The sequence below is a fragment of the Anastrepha obliqua genome, chromosome 5 (assembly GCF_027943255.1).
Source record: "Anastrepha obliqua isolate idAnaObli1 chromosome 5, idAnaObli1_1.0, whole genome shotgun sequence".
Lineage (NCBI taxonomy): Eukaryota > Metazoa > Arthropoda > Insecta > Diptera > Tephritidae > Anastrepha > Anastrepha obliqua.
Window position 1 is genome coordinate 52,889,866 of NC_072896.1, and position 18,430 is coordinate 52,908,295.

The 18,430-nt window shown below is 35.8% G+C and overlaps 4 protein-coding genes across 4 annotated transcripts; 2 read left to right on the forward strand and 2 right to left on the reverse strand.

The window, feature by feature from the left end:
• Window positions 1-1,869: 1,869 nt before the first annotated feature.
• LOC129248304 (transmembrane protein 138) lies at window positions 1,870-2,803 on the reverse strand. The gene is made up of 4 exons (XM_054887799.1): window positions 2,543-2,803; window positions 2,413-2,485; window positions 2,179-2,350; window positions 1,870-2,109 (listed from the first exon to the last, which is right to left on the reverse strand). The coding sequence occupies exons 1-4, from the start codon at window positions 2,674-2,676 to the stop codon at window positions 2,000-2,002; spliced, it is 489 nt and encodes a 162-aa protein (XP_054743774.1). The 5' UTR covers window positions 2,677-2,803; the 3' UTR covers window positions 1,870-1,999.
• Window positions 2,804-7,207: 4,404 nt separating this feature from the next.
• On the forward strand, window positions 7,208-8,167 carry LOC129247720 (60S ribosomal protein L24). The gene is made up of 3 exons (XM_054886978.1): window positions 7,208-7,275; window positions 7,435-7,510; window positions 7,575-8,167. The coding sequence occupies exons 1-3, from the start codon at window positions 7,271-7,273 to the stop codon at window positions 7,962-7,964; spliced, it is 471 nt and encodes a 156-aa protein (XP_054742953.1). The 5' UTR covers window positions 7,208-7,270; the 3' UTR covers window positions 7,965-8,167.
• Window positions 8,168-8,525: 358 nt separating this feature from the next.
• LOC129247719 (protein disulfide-isomerase A5) lies at window positions 8,526-10,746 on the reverse strand. The gene is made up of 4 exons (XM_054886977.1): window positions 10,516-10,746; window positions 9,816-10,461; window positions 9,148-9,753; window positions 8,526-9,091 (listed from the first exon to the last, which is right to left on the reverse strand). The coding sequence occupies exons 1-4, from the start codon at window positions 10,549-10,551 to the stop codon at window positions 8,805-8,807; spliced, it is 1,575 nt and encodes a 524-aa protein (XP_054742952.1). The 5' UTR covers window positions 10,552-10,746; the 3' UTR covers window positions 8,526-8,804.
• A 3,943-nt stretch (window positions 10,747-14,689) lies between these two features.
• On the forward strand, window positions 14,690-18,190 carry LOC129248107 (condensin complex subunit 2). Its single transcript, XM_054887541.1, has 4 exons — window positions 14,690-15,408; window positions 15,502-16,354; window positions 16,459-17,222; window positions 17,361-18,190. The coding sequence occupies exons 1-4, from the start codon at window positions 14,821-14,823 to the stop codon at window positions 17,703-17,705; spliced, it is 2,550 nt and encodes an 849-aa protein (XP_054743516.1). The 5' UTR covers window positions 14,690-14,820; the 3' UTR covers window positions 17,706-18,190.
• The last annotated feature ends 240 nt before the right edge of the window (window positions 18,191-18,430 follow it).

Below are 18,430 nucleotides of genomic sequence, written 5' to 3' on the forward strand. Positions count from 1 at the left end.
ATACAAGAAGAAATATACTAATACATTTAGCTTTGGTGGGAAGAGCCATAAATTTTTATATGAATACAAGTAGACGAAAATGGAAGAAATTTGTAAGTCTGTTTCTTCGGTCCGTTTGGGTATTTTTTTTGACAACATCGAAACCAAAGCATTTGTATCATATTTTAGCTATCATAAGCCACTCATATCATTTGTTGAAATTGAAAACATTGAGGATGAATAAAATATGAACTTTATAGCAATATTATAATGAACCTATAATTATCCCGCTCCTAATGCTGCTTTCGTCTCATTCTCTCTTTGTTTTACGGAAGGTTTCACTTCTATCGCGTCTAACCGTTAGACTGGTATTTTTTTTATTCTGCCTCATTAAAAAAACAAAAAAAATTTAAATGAAACATCAAACAGGCTGGCACACTTTGTGTCGAGTGTTTTTTTAAGCTTGAGAACTGAAAATAACATACATACAATACATAACAGAAATATTATTGGAATGATTATTTTTTATTATTATCCGAAGGTGTTTACACTAGTGCTCCATTTAAATGTAAAGTAGTGGATCTCCTCTACTTTTCTTATATATAATAATAATAATTATTATTATTATTATCTAGTAGATAAAAACGTCAGTTAAATTTTGACTAGTTTTTCCAATAAATCTTAAAAATAAGTCCCAATTAGCGAAAGTTCGATGTAAACGGTAGTCATTCGACTTCAATTCTTGCACGAGCTGTATTTTATAGCCATGTATGACAAGATCCTTACGTAAAGTTTTCTACGTAGCCAAGCCAACAAGTTGAGAACCTCGACGAATCAACATTTCGGTGCCTTCTTCAACATTTCGCTCTAACAACTACGCGGCAGATATATTTTTTTCGAAGAAAACTTCCCCAATTTGGAAGCGTTGTTCTAGTGTTAAACAGTCAAACTCTGCTCTGCTGATGCATCTAAAAAAACACACTATATTATTATACTATGCAGAATATTCAAAAAAAATGTTATAATATCGCGTAATTTGCACTATTGGCATCAAAACAATCGACTATCACTAGTTTTCCAATAGTAATTGACAGTTGTAGTGCAATTTTATAATGCAATTACTCACCTGCAACATTTTATAGACGTAACAAAAATAGTATCGACGTTTAATCACGGAATTAAAGCGTAACTATAAAAAGTGGTCTTTTTTTTTTTGCAAATTTGGCGTTTTTAATGTCAAAATTTCCGTAAGAATTTAAACAAACAAACAAAGCAATAACAAAGTACTTTGCCATTCAAAACACCAAATTGCAAAGTCAGCTGCTCCAGTGCCACCATCTTGACTAACGTGCCACCATCTCTGTTCGCTTTTCCGAGAAAGTATTTTTTACCATTTGGGGCAGTATACAAGAAATTCTAAGACAGTCCACACGGTTCTTACGCAAGAGCTTGGTCCAAGGCGGGTCCACACAAGATGGCTGCTTTGTTATTTTTTCTTTCGATTTGGTGCTTTGAATGTCAAAGTACCCTACTTCATTGTTGTTGACTTATTTTTTTGTTAACGCTCTCATTGAAATTTTTACATTTAAGCCACCAAATTGTAAAAAAAAAATACATGCAAATGTTATTGTTGCTCTACCGAAGTCAATTTTTATAAATTCTCCTTGGTTTGGCCTTTCTATAATATCAACATTGCGACCAGAGCTTTCATGAATGCAAAGTTCAATTAACTCAAGAGGCAAAGCCCGGCCAAAAAATAGACGATTGGCGCCTTAAGAGCCAGCATAAATAACATTTTTTATGAAATGAAACAGATTTTGGATTAAATTTTCGTATTCTTGATCAAAATATTGCAAAGGTAGCATTATTCGTGTAATTCTTATGCCAAAGTTTTTGCTTTTAATGTCTCAAACAAATATATTTATTGATTAGATAACTGTATTCTGAATTTTTTTACAAAAACAATATATTTCAATGAAATCTCGATTAAACAACAATTATTAGCCACTTAATTTCTGTATTACTTATCACTCAGTTGTTCAGCAATCCAGTCAATATTCTCTTCATAATATCTGGGATCTGATACAACTAAAGCCGTATGTTTGCAAATATAGTAATAAGCACAGGATACTGAAAGTGAAAGTTTAGTTTCAATATTAAATGTCCAAACATTTTTATATTATTATTATTTGTTAATACCAATGCGCTGCACAAATGCTAAGGCAGTGAGAGTACTTGACCAGTCCGCAGTTGGCGTCCACATTATATTATAAACAATCCAAACATGTTGCGCGGCCGAGAGTAGGAAGTAGGTGAGAATTGTGAATAGAAAGAATTTGCAATTTCGCAAAATTACAGAGGCGCCGCCGACCTAGGATAAGCAAAAAATGAATACAAACGTATTTACTAAAAAAATGGGGCTTTTTTTCTCACCTCGTAAACACAAGTAGAGTGCACAGCAAAAGTGAAAAATACATATTCACAGATTATAAAAACATCCTGAGTACTATAAAAACGATTCATATTTGTTTTACCAAATCATTAAAAATTTTGTTTTACTTACACAAACATCAATATTGAAAATTGGAGCTTTTCACGTAAGAAAATGTGCGCAAAAGTGTTGAAAAATAGATCCGCTAATAAAAACGTAAATTGAAGACATAGCAATAACGAATAACGTCGCAAAGTCAGCTTCATTATTGAAAATGTGCTAAAAACAAATGTAATGTAAAATTTATTTTATTGCGTAAATTTGTCACTGGAAGTTCAGAGGTTTATTTATAACTCAATCTTCTGACGTCAAAATGCAGAGCATTGTCCTTAATTTTCCTGTGTGTGTGTTTTAACAGAAGAAAAAGGGTACAAGAGCTTTTGGAGCCATAATCGGGCGCATGCGCCATTTTTTCCACAGTGCTGTGAAAAATAATTGTAAAAATGTGAATTGTAATAGTATTTGGCTGCGAATAATAGGCAGTTTGGAGGAAATCCATAAACAACGTTTACAGAGGTTTCAAAAAATTATGTCAGCAATACGCATTCGAAATCCGATATTACATTTTATAATAAGTAATAAGAGGGTAAAGTGATTATAGACACACGATTTTTTCTATAATATGACTAAATACAGTTAGTAACAGAGTTAAGTACACACCGGTCACGTTTTCAATTTTCCCCCAATCGATTCCTTCAAACAACCTAAGTTATAACAAAGTTGTGTTTTATTTACATGAATGAAATATATTACAAAAATCATATTTAATCCAAATAATGACAAAATTTTAAAAAGGAACAAAATTATAGCTTTTTATATTAAACTTTATAAAAATTTATGTCTCAAAAGTAAGTATACAGTTCATCATATTATTAATTTGTGAAATCAAAAACATAATTAAAATCAAATCCTGGTATTTGGTAGGATAACCATTAGACTTTACAATCGTTTTAAGTCGTGATGGCATTGATTTCACCAAGTTTTCAGTTACAGCTGGTGGTATTTTATTCCATTCCTCTTGAAGGACGTTTTTCAGTTGTTCCTTATTTCTAATCGGATGTTTACGTATTTGCCGCTTTATATGTTCCCATAATTGTTCGATTGGGTTGCTGTCCGGGGACTGTGGTGGTGTTTTCAGCTGTTTTCGCACATTGTATAACAGCTACTCTCGTACAAAGTTGGATGTGTGCTTCGGATCATTATCCTGCTGGAAGATAAACGTTCCTGCAAGGCCTAATTTCGTAGCACTTTCTTTTAAATTATTTTTCAAAATATTTAAATAACCATATCGGTCTATAATATTTTCGATAAATACCAAGTTTCCAATCCTGTTTGCAGCCATACATCCCCAAACCATCACAGAGCCCCCAACATGCTTCACAGTGCCGGTCATATTGTTTGGATCCAATTCCGCGTTAACTTTTCTCCAAACTTTTTCACGGCCATCAGATCCACGGATACTGTACTTACACTCATCAGAAAATATGACTTGGTTCCAAAACGTTTGGTCATATTTTTCATGATCTTTGGCAAATGAAATCCGTTTACTCCGATTAACACTACTCACGAAGGGTTTTTTCCTAACATTGCTCACATAATAACTAGCACTATGCAAAACCCGGCGAATAGTTTGGGTGCTAAATTATTTTCCAGGCTCATTTTCAACTTCAGATTTCAATTTGGGGGCATTTATTTTGGGGTTTGTCCTGATTTTCCGTACGACTAAGCTTTTTTCTGTGGGACTTAAGAGCGGCGGACGCCCACAACGCTCTTTATTAGTGGTGCTTCAGGCACTTTTATATTTATTCACAATCTTTTGAACTGTAGTAAAACTGCTATCTATCAACCGAGCAATTTCTCGCAATGATTTATGTTCCTTGTTTTATTTTATAATCAGTTTTTTTAAATCATCAGAAAGCTCTTTTCCTCTTGGTGCCATTACTAAAAATGTCGCAAAAATTAATACAAAACGTACTTCCATAAATTTTTATACTCACTTTAAGTATTTCCTTTTAATAGTTTTAACTTCTTTAATCAATGCGTAAAAATAATGTTATGCTAACTTAAATAATGTTATGCCTCTTAACCGACAAAATCAAATTCAAGCAAAAGAAAAAGAACATAAGTCCCGCTATAATTCATATATATGTATACATAAGGAGTCTTAGGAATTAGGTATTTATGTAATAAAATCACAGCCTAATATGTATTAATACAAGCTATCTCGTTCTTGTTCATTTTGCATGTCACTGCAACAAACACACACATACATATGTGTACATATCACATGAATTTATATTATATTAATATACATATAAGCGTAAGGAAATTTACATTAGGTTGTGCCATCACAATAAAGCGATGTTTGTTACAGTGACTTCAACAATTCATTTAATTTTTACTCTGACGTTTCTCCTTACATCCGTTAAGATAATTATCGATAACACAGGGTTGTTATTAAAAAGTATGGTTATAATCTAGGACTATTTTATAATCTCAGATTCCGGGAGAGAAATTTTGTATGGGTCAGCTCACTTATTAATTACGGATTGGGAGTTAAGCACAAAAAAGGAAATAATCTACTTATATGTGAACGTATTATAAGCAATTATCCTGGGGGTCGATTCTCGTTCTGTGTAAACGTGAAATGAAAAGTATTTTCCTGTTTTCAGTACACTTTCGATTCGCATTTCATGAAAAAATTAAAAGACACGTCAAAATATTTTCATACGAAAATTTTATTTTTAATGACAATTTGTGTGTGAAAAAATGCAGAAGGAGATCTGTGGCAAACGTGCAAGTGAGAGTATAGTTGCGTCGCTATAGACGCTCTATAGACCCGAAAAGTTTCTAAAAAATAAAAAAAAAAATTAAACATTGAAAATTGCACAAAGTTTTAAACTAGGATTTATATGGTTATTGTTGCAGAATGAACTATACTCTTATAAAAGTCAAGTTTGTAAGTTGTTAAAGTAAATGCCTTTTTTTCAATTTTTTAATTCACATTTTGTTCTAGTTTTTTCTACTTTACGTAAATTGAATTAAAAGTATTTTTGTATATTTATTTGAAAAACTGTCATAGGTTTTATTTTATTTTCAAAAACAATTTTTCAGGTTTTTATATATTAGTTACAAAATCATCAAATACCAAAGCCTTTTTTCCAAACAGTTTTTCGCGTTGGGTTGTAGCTTTAACGTGAGGAAAATTATTAGTGGGTGCGTGCGCATGTTGTTGGTAATTAATAAATAACTAATATATTAACTTAAACAATTAACGGAAAAACAATTGTACACGAAAAATGTAGTAAATATTGTAAAAGACCACTCGTGTGGACCACTTTGTCTGGGAGCCACTGTATGCATCTTGGTATAATTAATATTTATGATAAATATTTCTTACTAAAGCAGAAGTGCTTATTTGAAGTATTTTTATTTCAAGTTTAAATATTTTGGTGGAATTGAATTAACTTTAAACAATAATTTTAAACAAATGTAGCTTATGATTAAACCATTTTGTTAAAAACGAATGTGTGATATTCAAATTTCAAATGACATTTGTTTTGAAGCTAGAGTGGAAACGGAACACTTTCAACAAATCATCGTTTGTGAAAAGACAAAGTGAAAAGTGTTTGTGAAAGCGAATATTTCACTTTTTTTCACTTCACGTTTACACAGAACGAAAATTTACCCCCTGAGAGCCATTGGCCATGTATTCATTTAGCACATTGAACTTTTACACATGTAAACATCGGGCGTACTTCTTCCCTATTTAGCACAACATAAAATGATTGCATATTTTTGGAGAAGTATAAATTATTTATTTATGAATATTAACATTTTTTTATACACATTTTGCTCTTCACGCTTTTCTCAATATTGTCATAAACAATTGTTTATTCGATTTCAAATATTCCCTGTCGATTGGCATACCATTACTCTCACTGCTATGAATTTTGTTGATTAATGCTTACAGAAACACTTTTTCTCGACCAATCAAGCAATTTGGATCGAATCGACGTTACGTCATTATAGCTGATAATTTTGTTACATATACGGGCTATTGACCGTTCAAAGAGAAGGTCACCTGATAGTTCTTTTATATAAAAATTAAAAGTTAAATAAAGAAAATGGAAAATTCAAGCAGCTTTTTATAGTTTTCCAGGCACATTCTGTAGAATCCATTGTAGATCCACCAAAATTCTTTATATATACTTTTTTCAAAGGTAAATTCAAATTTCTGATTTGCATAAATTTTAAGCAGCTATTTTTCTTGCTGGAAAATTGCTGGTGTGAAGAAAAAGGCAATGGCAAACCTTCGAGTATATTTCTGCCATGAAAAAATTTCATGTAAAAAGCCATTTGCCATTTTGAGTCAAGTTAAAACTGTAGATCCCTCCATTTGTGGAATAGCATAAAGACACACGCTCGGCCAAATACCTAACAGAAATGCACGCGTTAATTATTTCCCTTTTTTAACAAGAAGTTGCAGTTCTCGACCCGTTCCGCTACAAAACTCGGCTAGGAATCTCCTTGGCAAGATTTGTAAACAGAGTAGACCGGGAACTGCAACTCCTTGTCATTATATGTTCTCAAACACAAACACCAAAACCGGGTAATTTGTATAATTGTTGTCAACTATTATCTTCGCGAACACAACCTATATACGCCAATATTTTCTTTGCTATCTTCCGTTAGGTGTCACCTGAAAAGGTTTCATCAAACTATCAACTTTTGACAGTTCACTGACAGCTGTCAAATTGTAACCCATTTCCGTTTCTTTCTACTGACAACAACAGCAAGATGAAGTACGTTTGTTCGCCAATACTAATTTTTAATTTATTTATTTTATAGTCATCATATTCGAAAATTGAAAACTAATTGCAAATTTGTTGGATTAGTTAAAAGAAGAGAGTGTACAAAATGAAATTTCTTGGAAATTAATTGTGTTTTCTTCGTCTTTGCAGAATCGGATTGTGTTCATTCAGTGGGTACAAAATCTACCCTGGCCATGGCAAGACCATGGTCAAAATTGACGGAAAGGTACGTCAACTTTCTTCACCCAATTATTATTTGTATATTGATTTAGTTTTCTATCCCAATGTAGACATTCACTTTCCTCGACAAGAAATGCGAACGCTCCTACTTGATGAAGCGCAATCCGCGTAAGGTTACCTGGACTGTGTTGTATCGCCGTAAGCACCGCAAGGGTATCGAGGAGGAAACAACCAAGAAACGTACCCGCCGTACGCAAAAGTTCCAGCGTGCCATCGTCGGTGCTTCGCTTGCCGAAATCATGGCTAAACGTAACATGAAACCCGAAGTACGCAAGGCCCAACGCGAACAGGCTATTAAAGCCGCCAAGGAGCAAAAGCGTGCTGCTAAGGCTGCAAAGAAGACCACACAGCCCGCTCAGACCAAGGCTAAGGCTGCACCCAAGCAGAAGGCCGCTAAAGTGACGCAGAAATCTGCGCCCCGTGTTGGAGGCAAGCGATAAATTAGTGCTGACGCAGAAACGATTTGCTTTGCAATATCGGTAGCAATTTTTTGTGGTCTGTGAACGCATTTGGGGTTAAAATAAGATAATTAACTTGTATTGAGGAAGTATAAATAAGACGTCCCTTTGCTAATATGAAAAATCAAAGTGAAAAATAAAAAAAAAAAACTCGCGCGAATGAAAATTTGTGCGGACAAACAAAAGTGAAGTAAATTATTTAAAAAAAATTTTTAAGAAATTGGAGAAAATTAAGGACTGCGCGCAGTTCATTCTCGGTCAGGTAAAAGATTCGGAAAGTAAGAAACAATGTGAGTACACCAACCGTTATGGCCAAGGTGCGAAATTTGTTATTTGAACGAGAACGAACTTGAAACCGTGTGGTACCTAGTGTGGGTGATATTACAAGTCTGAGTCGGACCGTGCAATGTAAACATGATAGTATTTTACCAGACGGAACGAATCGTGATAGGCACTATGGTGTGGATCGACCATATATTCCCCAGAAAACTAAGCTTTTGGAGCATAGGAGTTTACAATCCAAAAGGAAACAAAAACTCAAGATTAAATCTATGAAATACTTTTTCCAACAGTCATGAGATGAATGCCGAAAGTAGGTTGGCAAAGTTTATTTAATAAAATAGATAATATCAAAAGTTGAGAGCGCAGTGGAAACAGTTACACTATTGTAGATATTAAAATTATAGAATACATAATCGATAATACTTTTCATTAACTTGAAAGAGAAATAGGTGTAAATAATAGCAATTAAAATCGAGCATTCGTTGGGCAATAGTAGAAGTATTTCTTCCGCTACAGAAATGAGAATAGTGTTTGAGGACATCACAGTTCATCTGCTTTGTGTTTGATATGCACGGGTTCACTGGCCGAGAGATTTGGATTAGACATGTAAGCCACAAAATCCTTTCTGCTACGACCGCCATTGTAATCCGCTTTCGTTTTAAGGTACGAAAAGTAAGTGATAGTAGGATAACCGTTAGCACCGTGGGATTGACACAGATTCTGATACTTGGTACAATCCACAGCAGCAAAAACTATACGTAGATCGTCCTTTAATTCTTCGGCTGCTGCGGAAAACTCTGGCTTAGCTTTTTTACAGTGGCCACACCCTAAAAAATAGTATATTTCAGCAGCCTATAAAGATTCGTTTCTTACATGTACTTACACGGTGCATAGAACATAACAAGAGCATGTTTTTTTCGCTTCAATATTGTGCTGAAATTCTCATCATTCAAAAATAACACTTCAGTGTCTTCCTCTTCCCACGATTTTTCTGGCGGAGGTGGTGGTGGCGGTTCCTTCGGGTCGCGCATAAATTCGACAATTTTTGGTGCGTCTCGCACATTTACATCAAATTTGAATATACCATTAATGAAAAATTTAAGTGTCGGGTAGCCGCGCACTTCAAATTGTTCGGCAATCGCTTTTTCCTTAGTTGCGTCTAAAGCAGCTAATATACCTGGTATTTTCCGTTCTTTCATAATTAGAGCAGCCTTTTCGTACTCGGGCTTCATGCGTTTGCAATGGCCACACCAAGGCGCATAAAACATAACTAAAACTGATTTCTCATCTTTAAGTACAGGCTCAAAACCTTGAGTTGTCAAATGTACGATTTCAGAGTTCGGGTCAGCTGACCAATCTGCCTCTTTTTCTTTTTCTACAGGTGCTGCATCCGGATCTTTCATGAAAGCGATAATCCCGTCTTTATTATTGTCTCCCTCATAGGAGCGCTTCAACTGCCCGCGCTCAAAATAAAGTATTGTGGGAAATCCTTGAAATATTGGGAGAAAAATTCAATACATTTTTCGATAGAATTAAAACACTTTTCTTCACCTGTAATATTATATGCACGTCTTGCCGGCGCATTTTCTGTACGCTCCACATCCATGGCCGCAATGACGTAGTTTTTACCTTTTACCTCTGTTGCCGCCTTGGAATAATCAGGTTTAAGACGTTTACAAAAGCCACACCATGGAACATAGAACATTACTAACATGGGACGCATATCTTTGCGCAAGTGACGCTGGAATGATTGGTAGTCGGAAAAATGTAATACATCCGCCCCTACCGGATCCTCCTCCCAGGGTAGATCACCAGCAGGATCACGCATGAAATTGATCATCGATGCCACACTAACTTGGCGATCATAATCTTTATGAAAGTCGCCATCTTTATAATGTTTAAACAAATATGGACTTGGAGAAACTTTCAACTTTTTGCATAGTTTCTTTCGTTCAGTTTGTGTACAATCAATTAGCACCATGGTACCTGTGCCGCGTATTGCATTCGCTGCTTCACGAAATACCTTCAACTCAACAGGTGATTCCTTCACACCCGCAACAAACAATACCAATACATTGGTTTTGGTTCTTAGTAATTTTTTGAAATCTTTGAAGTCAGCTATATCGTCCACAACAGCATTTCTAGAATTCGACTTCGCGCCACTTTCTTTACTTAGTAGAGCAAGTAGAATAAAGAGCTATAACAAATTTTCATTAATAAAATATAGAATTTTGACTTAAGTTCGGCTTACGTTGATGACAAGTTTAGTCCACGTCGTTCCCGACATGTTAATTGATTATTGCAGCTCAAAGATCACAACATGTACCGTGTTAACTTAAGTTTTCCGTATCTATATTTATTTTAAATCAATTATTTGATATAATATAGTTCTTTTAGTACATAATTTCGGCGTTAAAACATATTAAAAAAATCCGCTTAAATTAACCAGTTGAACACCCACTCAATAGATGACGTTTACCTTTGCCTATTTGGGCAGCCAGCAGATAAAGCCGGTAGGCAGAGTTGCATTTTACAGAAATAAAAATATTTAAGATAAGTATATAGCTCAAAAGTAAGGCGAAAACTCTTATAGTTAACGCTCAATGCACCAAAATTTCATATGGGTAATTCTTTAATAACAGCATGGCGTTCATAAGAAAGCTAATGCAAATGGTAATAAGCTAATACAAGCTTTCAAAGATTTTTACAGAAAAGAGAACAAAGTAGCCCAGAGGGTTCAAAATATCCCGAAAAACATTTGTTAATTTTCAGGCAGTCGATAGTGACACTGAATTAGTAATTTTTGTTTCTCACTTCCTCGAGAACGCGCGAGCTTTTTGTTTTTCTTTAGACGTGTTGTTGTTGTTTTAGCAGTAACTTTGTTCTGTCAGTGTAGTGTAATCACCCAGGAACCTAGCTGTTTCGACGGCTGGGGTCCAGAGAGAGAGGGGTGCTGATGCGTGGGTGTGTTGGAGCATGTGAAAAGATGGTCGTGCTTGGTTGCCTTCACATGTCGGACATATGTTTAATATGTCGGGGTCAATTCCGGATAAGTAGGAGTTTGAATTATTAATCTTCGTAAAGAAATTCTGTTCGGTAGTTTCTAATTCGATTTCTATTGCTTTCACCTACTCTTCTAATTCCTTTTGTTTGTTTATTCGCGAAGCCTGACGTCACAGCGAATTCGAAAGGCGCAAACTTACATTCTATCACTCTTGGACCCCGCGAATATAGCGATCTTTGGAAATGAAATGTTAAGACAGCAAGTTGCCCACATAAGAAAACGAGTCAAACTCGTTGGCGCAAAATTGATCATCCAGTTTTGTTTTTGAATACATTTTACTTAATAAAAAAACAAAAATTATTTTGAGTGATGGAAACTTTATTTGGAGTTTTATATGATTGAAGAACGTATTGGTAAAAAGAGCACACCATAAGAAAAAAGTACGGAACACTACTTTCTTGTTGTTTTTCTTTTGAGTACACTTCTTTGTTTGCTTATATTTTTTTGCTTATGTATATATTTCTATTCTCACTGTATAAATCAAATCACTAAATTTTGTTACTTATTTATAACAACCGAAATTAATTTTGGACTTTCGGGACAATTGTTACCATATTTTATAATGCTGCCACTAGCGCATAATTTGACAATTCAATAAGGCGTAGAATTTCCTGTTGACGTTTCAAAAATAAAAATAGGTACGTTTTGCTTACATTGTTATAAATTTGAACTACATTAAATTTTTATTTTCATAAGTGTAGAATTACCAAAGCAAAATTAAAATAGTACACGTAATTTGTGAACGATTATCCACAAATTGCAAAAGTACCTAGTACCAAACACAGAAAAGAGCCTGCAAAGTGGAAAGAAGTGGATGTAGTATTTGGTTATACTTGTATATAACCTTTGTCGTACATCTCCATTTTAAGTTGGATTTACTAATTATATATACGTTAGAATGCTCCTTTGATGAGGACCCTATCGGACTTAGTTCAAATTTCTGAGCTGGACCCTGCGCTTCCGATTGGGAATATGTGCTTCTTAGTATTTTTTTTATTTTTTTATTCTAGTTGTTATATAATTTTAAAGTACTTTTGTTATAGTCAATAAGAATTTGTTTTTGAGTTTGGCTGAATAAATAAGTACTTACTGACTTTTGTAATTAGCAGCACAATTCAATTCATTTCAAATTTATTCAATCTGCGATTGCAATCTTATAGATTGGTTTACAAAAGAACAACGATAATTAAAACTAAGCAAATAATAGAGGTAAAGTTATAAAAAGTGTGAATTAATATACGACTTTTATATAAATATCAGGCAAAAGAGGACCATATAACTGTTTGTGTTTTCGTTTTGTTTGTAAATGAATTTCAATTGAAAGTATCACCATGGAAAGACGAAGAAGGTAGCTGGACGTTTACTCACCAGGAACATTTCGCATAGTAGAAATTCATAAACAGTGAAAGAATCGAATATAAAGACTTTTATTTCAAACTCAGTATTCATTTAGGCTTAAGGTGTAGGCTACAGAACACAAGTTACACAGTGTTGCTTAGATTATTGTGTTTTTTCGTTTTGCAAATTTCACACAAATTTTAATTATAGCCACTTGTGTTTGTTTAAAAAAGGTGCAATCATATTTTATCAGATTCTTCAAGCTAAAATAAACGAGCCCAACACGGTGAAAATAATTCAGAAGTGTGGCCAACATCAGACTGTTAACTGGCTCACAGCGACTCTGAAGGCGTCAGCTGATTTGCTGATATAACAGCAGATGTGGCAATGGTTTGTTCACAGCAGAGGTTGGTAAAAACTAAGTTTGTGTTGGTGATATAAGAATAAATGAATGCTCATGTTACTTCGTTGCCGATAAACCATCAATAGTCTGAAAAACGACTAATTAGAAGAGCGTAAGAATACGTGGAAAATGGGCGGATACAATTCTGCTGCCGAATCCCTTCTTACAATTTCGGATGGCCAAACCTTGTTGGAGCACTTCATTAAGTCCTACTGGTCACCGGTCGACATGGTCTATCTCATCTAACGGTAGGCCCAAGAAACATATTGTTCATTGTTTCGACGGTGTGTTTCCCCCACATTTCGTATATACATATGCATGTCGGGGTCGATTCTGGATAGGTCGGAGCAAGGCGAATTTATTACAGGTGATGGCATCCGCCATCTAAAATAATAATAATAAACAGGATGCCAGCACCTGTAATAAGTCCACCTTGGGTGGGAGTTTAACTTACTAAACATCCTCAACGTAATTGTGCTTGGCACTCTCATTGTTTGGCTAAAGAGACACTCTTTGTCGTTGATGAACGCCAATTTGCGATTATTTGTAATAATTATTACCATTTACCATATGGTATAACGAACAGAGCTATTATAAAGGCGCGCACAAATTTTGAGTTAATCGCATTATGCTTTGAGTAAGTTCTTGTTTGTAAACAAAAGCATGCGCACGCTTGATTTCTTTTATTTCCATTTTTGCGTAGTTGTTTCACGCAACGCATTCCTCTCTTGATTCGCAGCAGACATTTTACTTGTGATTTGTAAGGGTGGTGTGTGGCAGTGCCTTTAAACAAAAGCAGTACATTAATAAGGCATCGCTTTGTAATAATTGAATTTATTACTAAATTTATTTATTACTACTTATTATTTATTATAATTGACTGTTTTGCTGTTTGTCTATATTTATAAGAAAAAAGCGAGAAATAAGAGCGCTGCAATAAGTATGCGTAGAAATAAAGCTACATAACACACGGGAAATGGATTAGTTTCTTGGTGAAAATACAACACTGCTTTATACATAGTTTATCAAGATCAAAGAGATGGCGCTACAAAACTAAATTTGCCTGATAACGTATATAGCTGCTGTATTTTATTTATTCTGCTGATAACTTGTATAATGTCATGTCATAATGTAATGTTTTCTAATCAGAATAACTAACTTATTGTAGTAAACAAAAACACCTTTTGCTTGAACACACTCCTCTGAACTCAATCTGACAGCCTAACATCCGTCAACAGCGACATATTTTTGTGGCGTCAGAATTATTTTATTTGAAAACAACTGAAGTTTCGACAAGCAAGCAATACCAATCAGAAAGATCTTAAAACGGCAAATTGCGCAGACAATTTGATAAAAAATCTCAGCGTATTATATGTGCAATTGTTGCGTAGTGCAAAATTATATTTGGTAAAGGTGTTGGAAAAAGGAAATTTACAATCGTATCGGAGAAATTGTGAAATAGAATATAAAGAAATTGCCAGTTGATCAAAAAAGTGAGTATAATTGTTGTATTTGCAGTGAGTGAGTATTGTTTGCAAACGCAGTAGCAATGACGCTCACCGAATACGAAAACAAAAGGTGAGCGTATAAAATGATGAAAAAGATGAACGCGATGGATAGCAAAGCAAAGCGACAACGAAAAAATGAACAGAATTATTAGAATTTATAAATGAGTCGTTGTTAACTCATTAACCATAAACCAGAAATCTTGTTGTTCAGTAAAGTTTTTTACTGTAGTTTACGATCGTTCAATGACTGTGTCTCCTTTCTGTATGAATTCGCAGTACGCAAAGATAACGACGACGCCGGGGCGCACGTCTTTAGCAGTGACCGCTGGACATTGGAAACACCAGCAGCAACAAGCTCAGCAGCAACAACAATTGGTGAATAGTATCTTGGTACAGCCTGTAACAAGAGTAGCAACCGTGGTACAGCCCCAGAAGGTAAGGGCACAGGAAGCCAGTACCAGCGGCTTCAGTGGCCCTGACAAAACTAACTACACAAATATCACTGCGGCCACTATGACGCCCACCAACACAGATACGCCGTTGCGTCGCTCTGAAGCGGGTATGTATCGTGAGGGAGCACGTAATGTCAATGCCAATCTTGGAACTCCCTTCAACGACGATGATGAAGAACGGCGTCAGGCGCGTCGGCGCACCATGTTGCAAGGTAGCAGCGGTCGCGAGTCCATGTTCGAGGAGAATGAGACGCTGAAAAAGTGCCTCGAAATATATAACGGGAACAAGCTTAGTAGAGAAAATGCTTGGTCATTATCGCTGATTGATACCCTTTCAACACTGTTAGATCGTCACCACAAATCGCTGAATAACTTTAAGGTGAGTGAAGCGAATTTATTTAAATCCACAAAAATGAAATTATTTGGTAACTTACTTTCAAAGTATTTATCCATTGCTTTTTCTGCATTGTAGGTCGCTGGCTCCTCACTAGAGGCTTCTTCAAAAGTATATGGCCTTCGCGTCGATTCCGTACACACGGATGTGCTACGTATGTCAGCGGGATTGAATGCGCAAAAATTTGCTGATCGCCAGGTTCAAAGTGATGACGATGATGACGTGGCAACGGGTGGCGAAGGCAACGCAGATCCAAATGCGTCAGCTGCTGGCGTTAATGAGAATGGTGAGAAGATTGCCGAAAAGGCCAAACCTAAACCGAAGCGTACGCGTCGCATTGTGTCAACAATCACAAAGAATAAGGATACCTTAAATGCGCGCTTAGATACAGTGCCTTTGCAGGATCCTGTCTTTGGCAAGTTAAACACCATTGTGGGTTCAATAAACTCATCAAATCGACTGATGAACAATATATTGTTGACTACGGAATCAGAGTTGCGGCTGCGTACTACCTTTCAGTTTTGGGATGCAGAAGCTGTAGAGTCAGGTTGCGATTACACAAAGCCACCCGAATCGATCACAGCACCTGGAAATATCCCTGCTGAATCAATGGATTGGGCACCCTGCGATCGGTTAATGCAAATAAAGCGTATTGATGAATTGCAGCTACGCCCGCTGCACTCTGGATACGTGATTTCTGATACGCCTGAGGCGATAGAAGATAATAATGATGAGCCGGGCAGTCTGCGAAGCAGTGTGGAAGCGCCGTTCGATGATGCGCCTTTTGATGGTGCTAATTGTGGTGATGGTGGTGGCGAGCACATGTCTATGGCATTTGATATCAACGCCGAATGTGAACCACTGCCGGCATTAAACGATCAACCCGCCATGCTTGATGTGGACTACAACGATTTTGAAGAGTTGACCACAGGTAATGTGCATATTTCAATTCAAATGTTTAATATACATAAATTTCTTGCTTCGAAATGTATCGAAATATTCTTAATACAAATCGTCAATTTTGTATAATTTCAGAGGAGCGTACTGCCATCAACAACTGTCGTGGTTTGCGCAAAGTACCAGTGGTCATAGAAGATTTGCGCCCTGTTGATGCCAATTCAAAGCTCGAATATTCCTATCGTCCGCTAGATAAGATATCACAATTCTGGGCCGGTCCATCGCATTGGAAATTTAAACGCGCACGCCCGCGTTCGTCTATACAGGCCACATTACAAGGCGTAAATAATCAGCGACCAACGGCAAGACGCGCCAATGCATTCAGCAAGAAACGCTCGAAGCAACTGCAATTCGAGAAGGAGTTCGATGATATTTTCGTCAAGTTAGACAAGTACAAAGCGCGTAAAGTGAATTTCCAAAAGAAGTGGGATCAACGTAAACTAAAGCTACCAACCGATTTACAATTAGACTCGGAAATGTTTCACAAATTCAAGTGCGCACCGAGTGCAGTAGTGCAACCGGATGTTGACGACGATGTACAATCGCCGTTGTTGGCTGGTGGAGATGGTATGCACGGTAATATGATGGATAGTAATACAGCAGGTGATCACTTTGCCGATCACGACGGTGGTGGTTGTGGAGGAGAAGGTGGTGGCGATACTGATGGAGTGACGGGCATCGGAGGAAATGCTAGCTTTGGTGGTGACAATTTCATGAATGTTTCTTCAATGGCGCTGGGAGAAGATGGTGTTATGCAGCAATCACAGCTAGATGATGGAGGTGATGCGCTTAATAATACCGTCTTGGAGATAGCTACAAGTTTTGATGGTGCCCCTACTCAGGTGAGTGATTTAACAAGCTTCGCTACTTGGAGTTCGCAGCTAATTGTATTACATTTAATACTTGGCTTAATGAAGCGTTAGATATGATTTAAAATTTAGATTCACCAGTTAACTTCCAACGTTTCGTTATCCCTGCAGGTCACCAAAATTATAGTACCGTTCGCGAAGCGCGCCAAAGTAATTGACATGAAAAATTTGAAACGTTGCTGTACACAATTGATTAATAAACAAATTAAAGTTCCAACGCCATTAGAGGAGATACCACAACATCCAATCATAAGAGGCGAGCACTTTGCGGCAGGCATGGCCAGCTTTAAAGAGGTATATGAGCATCTGCCCGACATATTGTCACAAAATATGGTAGAAGCCCTCTCGCCTTCGATTGCTTTTTACTCGGTGTTGCATTTAGCGAACGATTTCAACTTACGCTTAATACCACAACCAGATTTAGAAGATTTTAAAATACGACAATTAACGGATTGATTATTGTTGTGTTTATTTTGATATGGATTCGATGAGTAAAAATTGTTAGTGCGACGTGCGACCAGTGTACATTAAAGCAATCTGACTTACCGCCCCTATCCAAAACGAAAAAAAAATTAACAAATTTTATATACTTGTAATAAAGGCATCGTAAGACATTAAGCAAATATAAGATGTACGCATAGTTAACTGCAACAACAACAAAATAGTCGGTTTAGCAATTAAGCAACTATATCTAATTCACTGTCTTAGTTCACTTTTTAAGTACATTTTCTGCGCAACTTTATTTTTTCATCTTCACTTTAGAAAATAGGGAATTCTTTAATACAAATTTCAATGCCTTTCGTTTCACTTTATGAACACAGCACAAAAAAAAAAAACGTTTGCAATTCTTGTTGCCTAGAGAATTTGTTGTAGGTGTTTTTTTTTGTTAAATTTCGTATTGAAATAAATTTAAAAAACGAGATTTTTAAATTTTGATGAATCGATGGTTATTTTATTTTTTGGAGAATGAATTTTTTTTCGTTCCCTTTGTTCTTGAGTTGACTTAGTACTTTCCAGTACAGTTAAGCCTTAAGGGGTTAGGGGTAGTCAGAGGCCCGAAAAAATGATGGTTTTCAATATTTTTTTTTTGCTAGTCAATTGCTTTATTTTACAAAAATAAAAACATAGCATTAATACATCATGTTTCGACTTGACTTTAGCAAAATATAAACAAAAAAAAT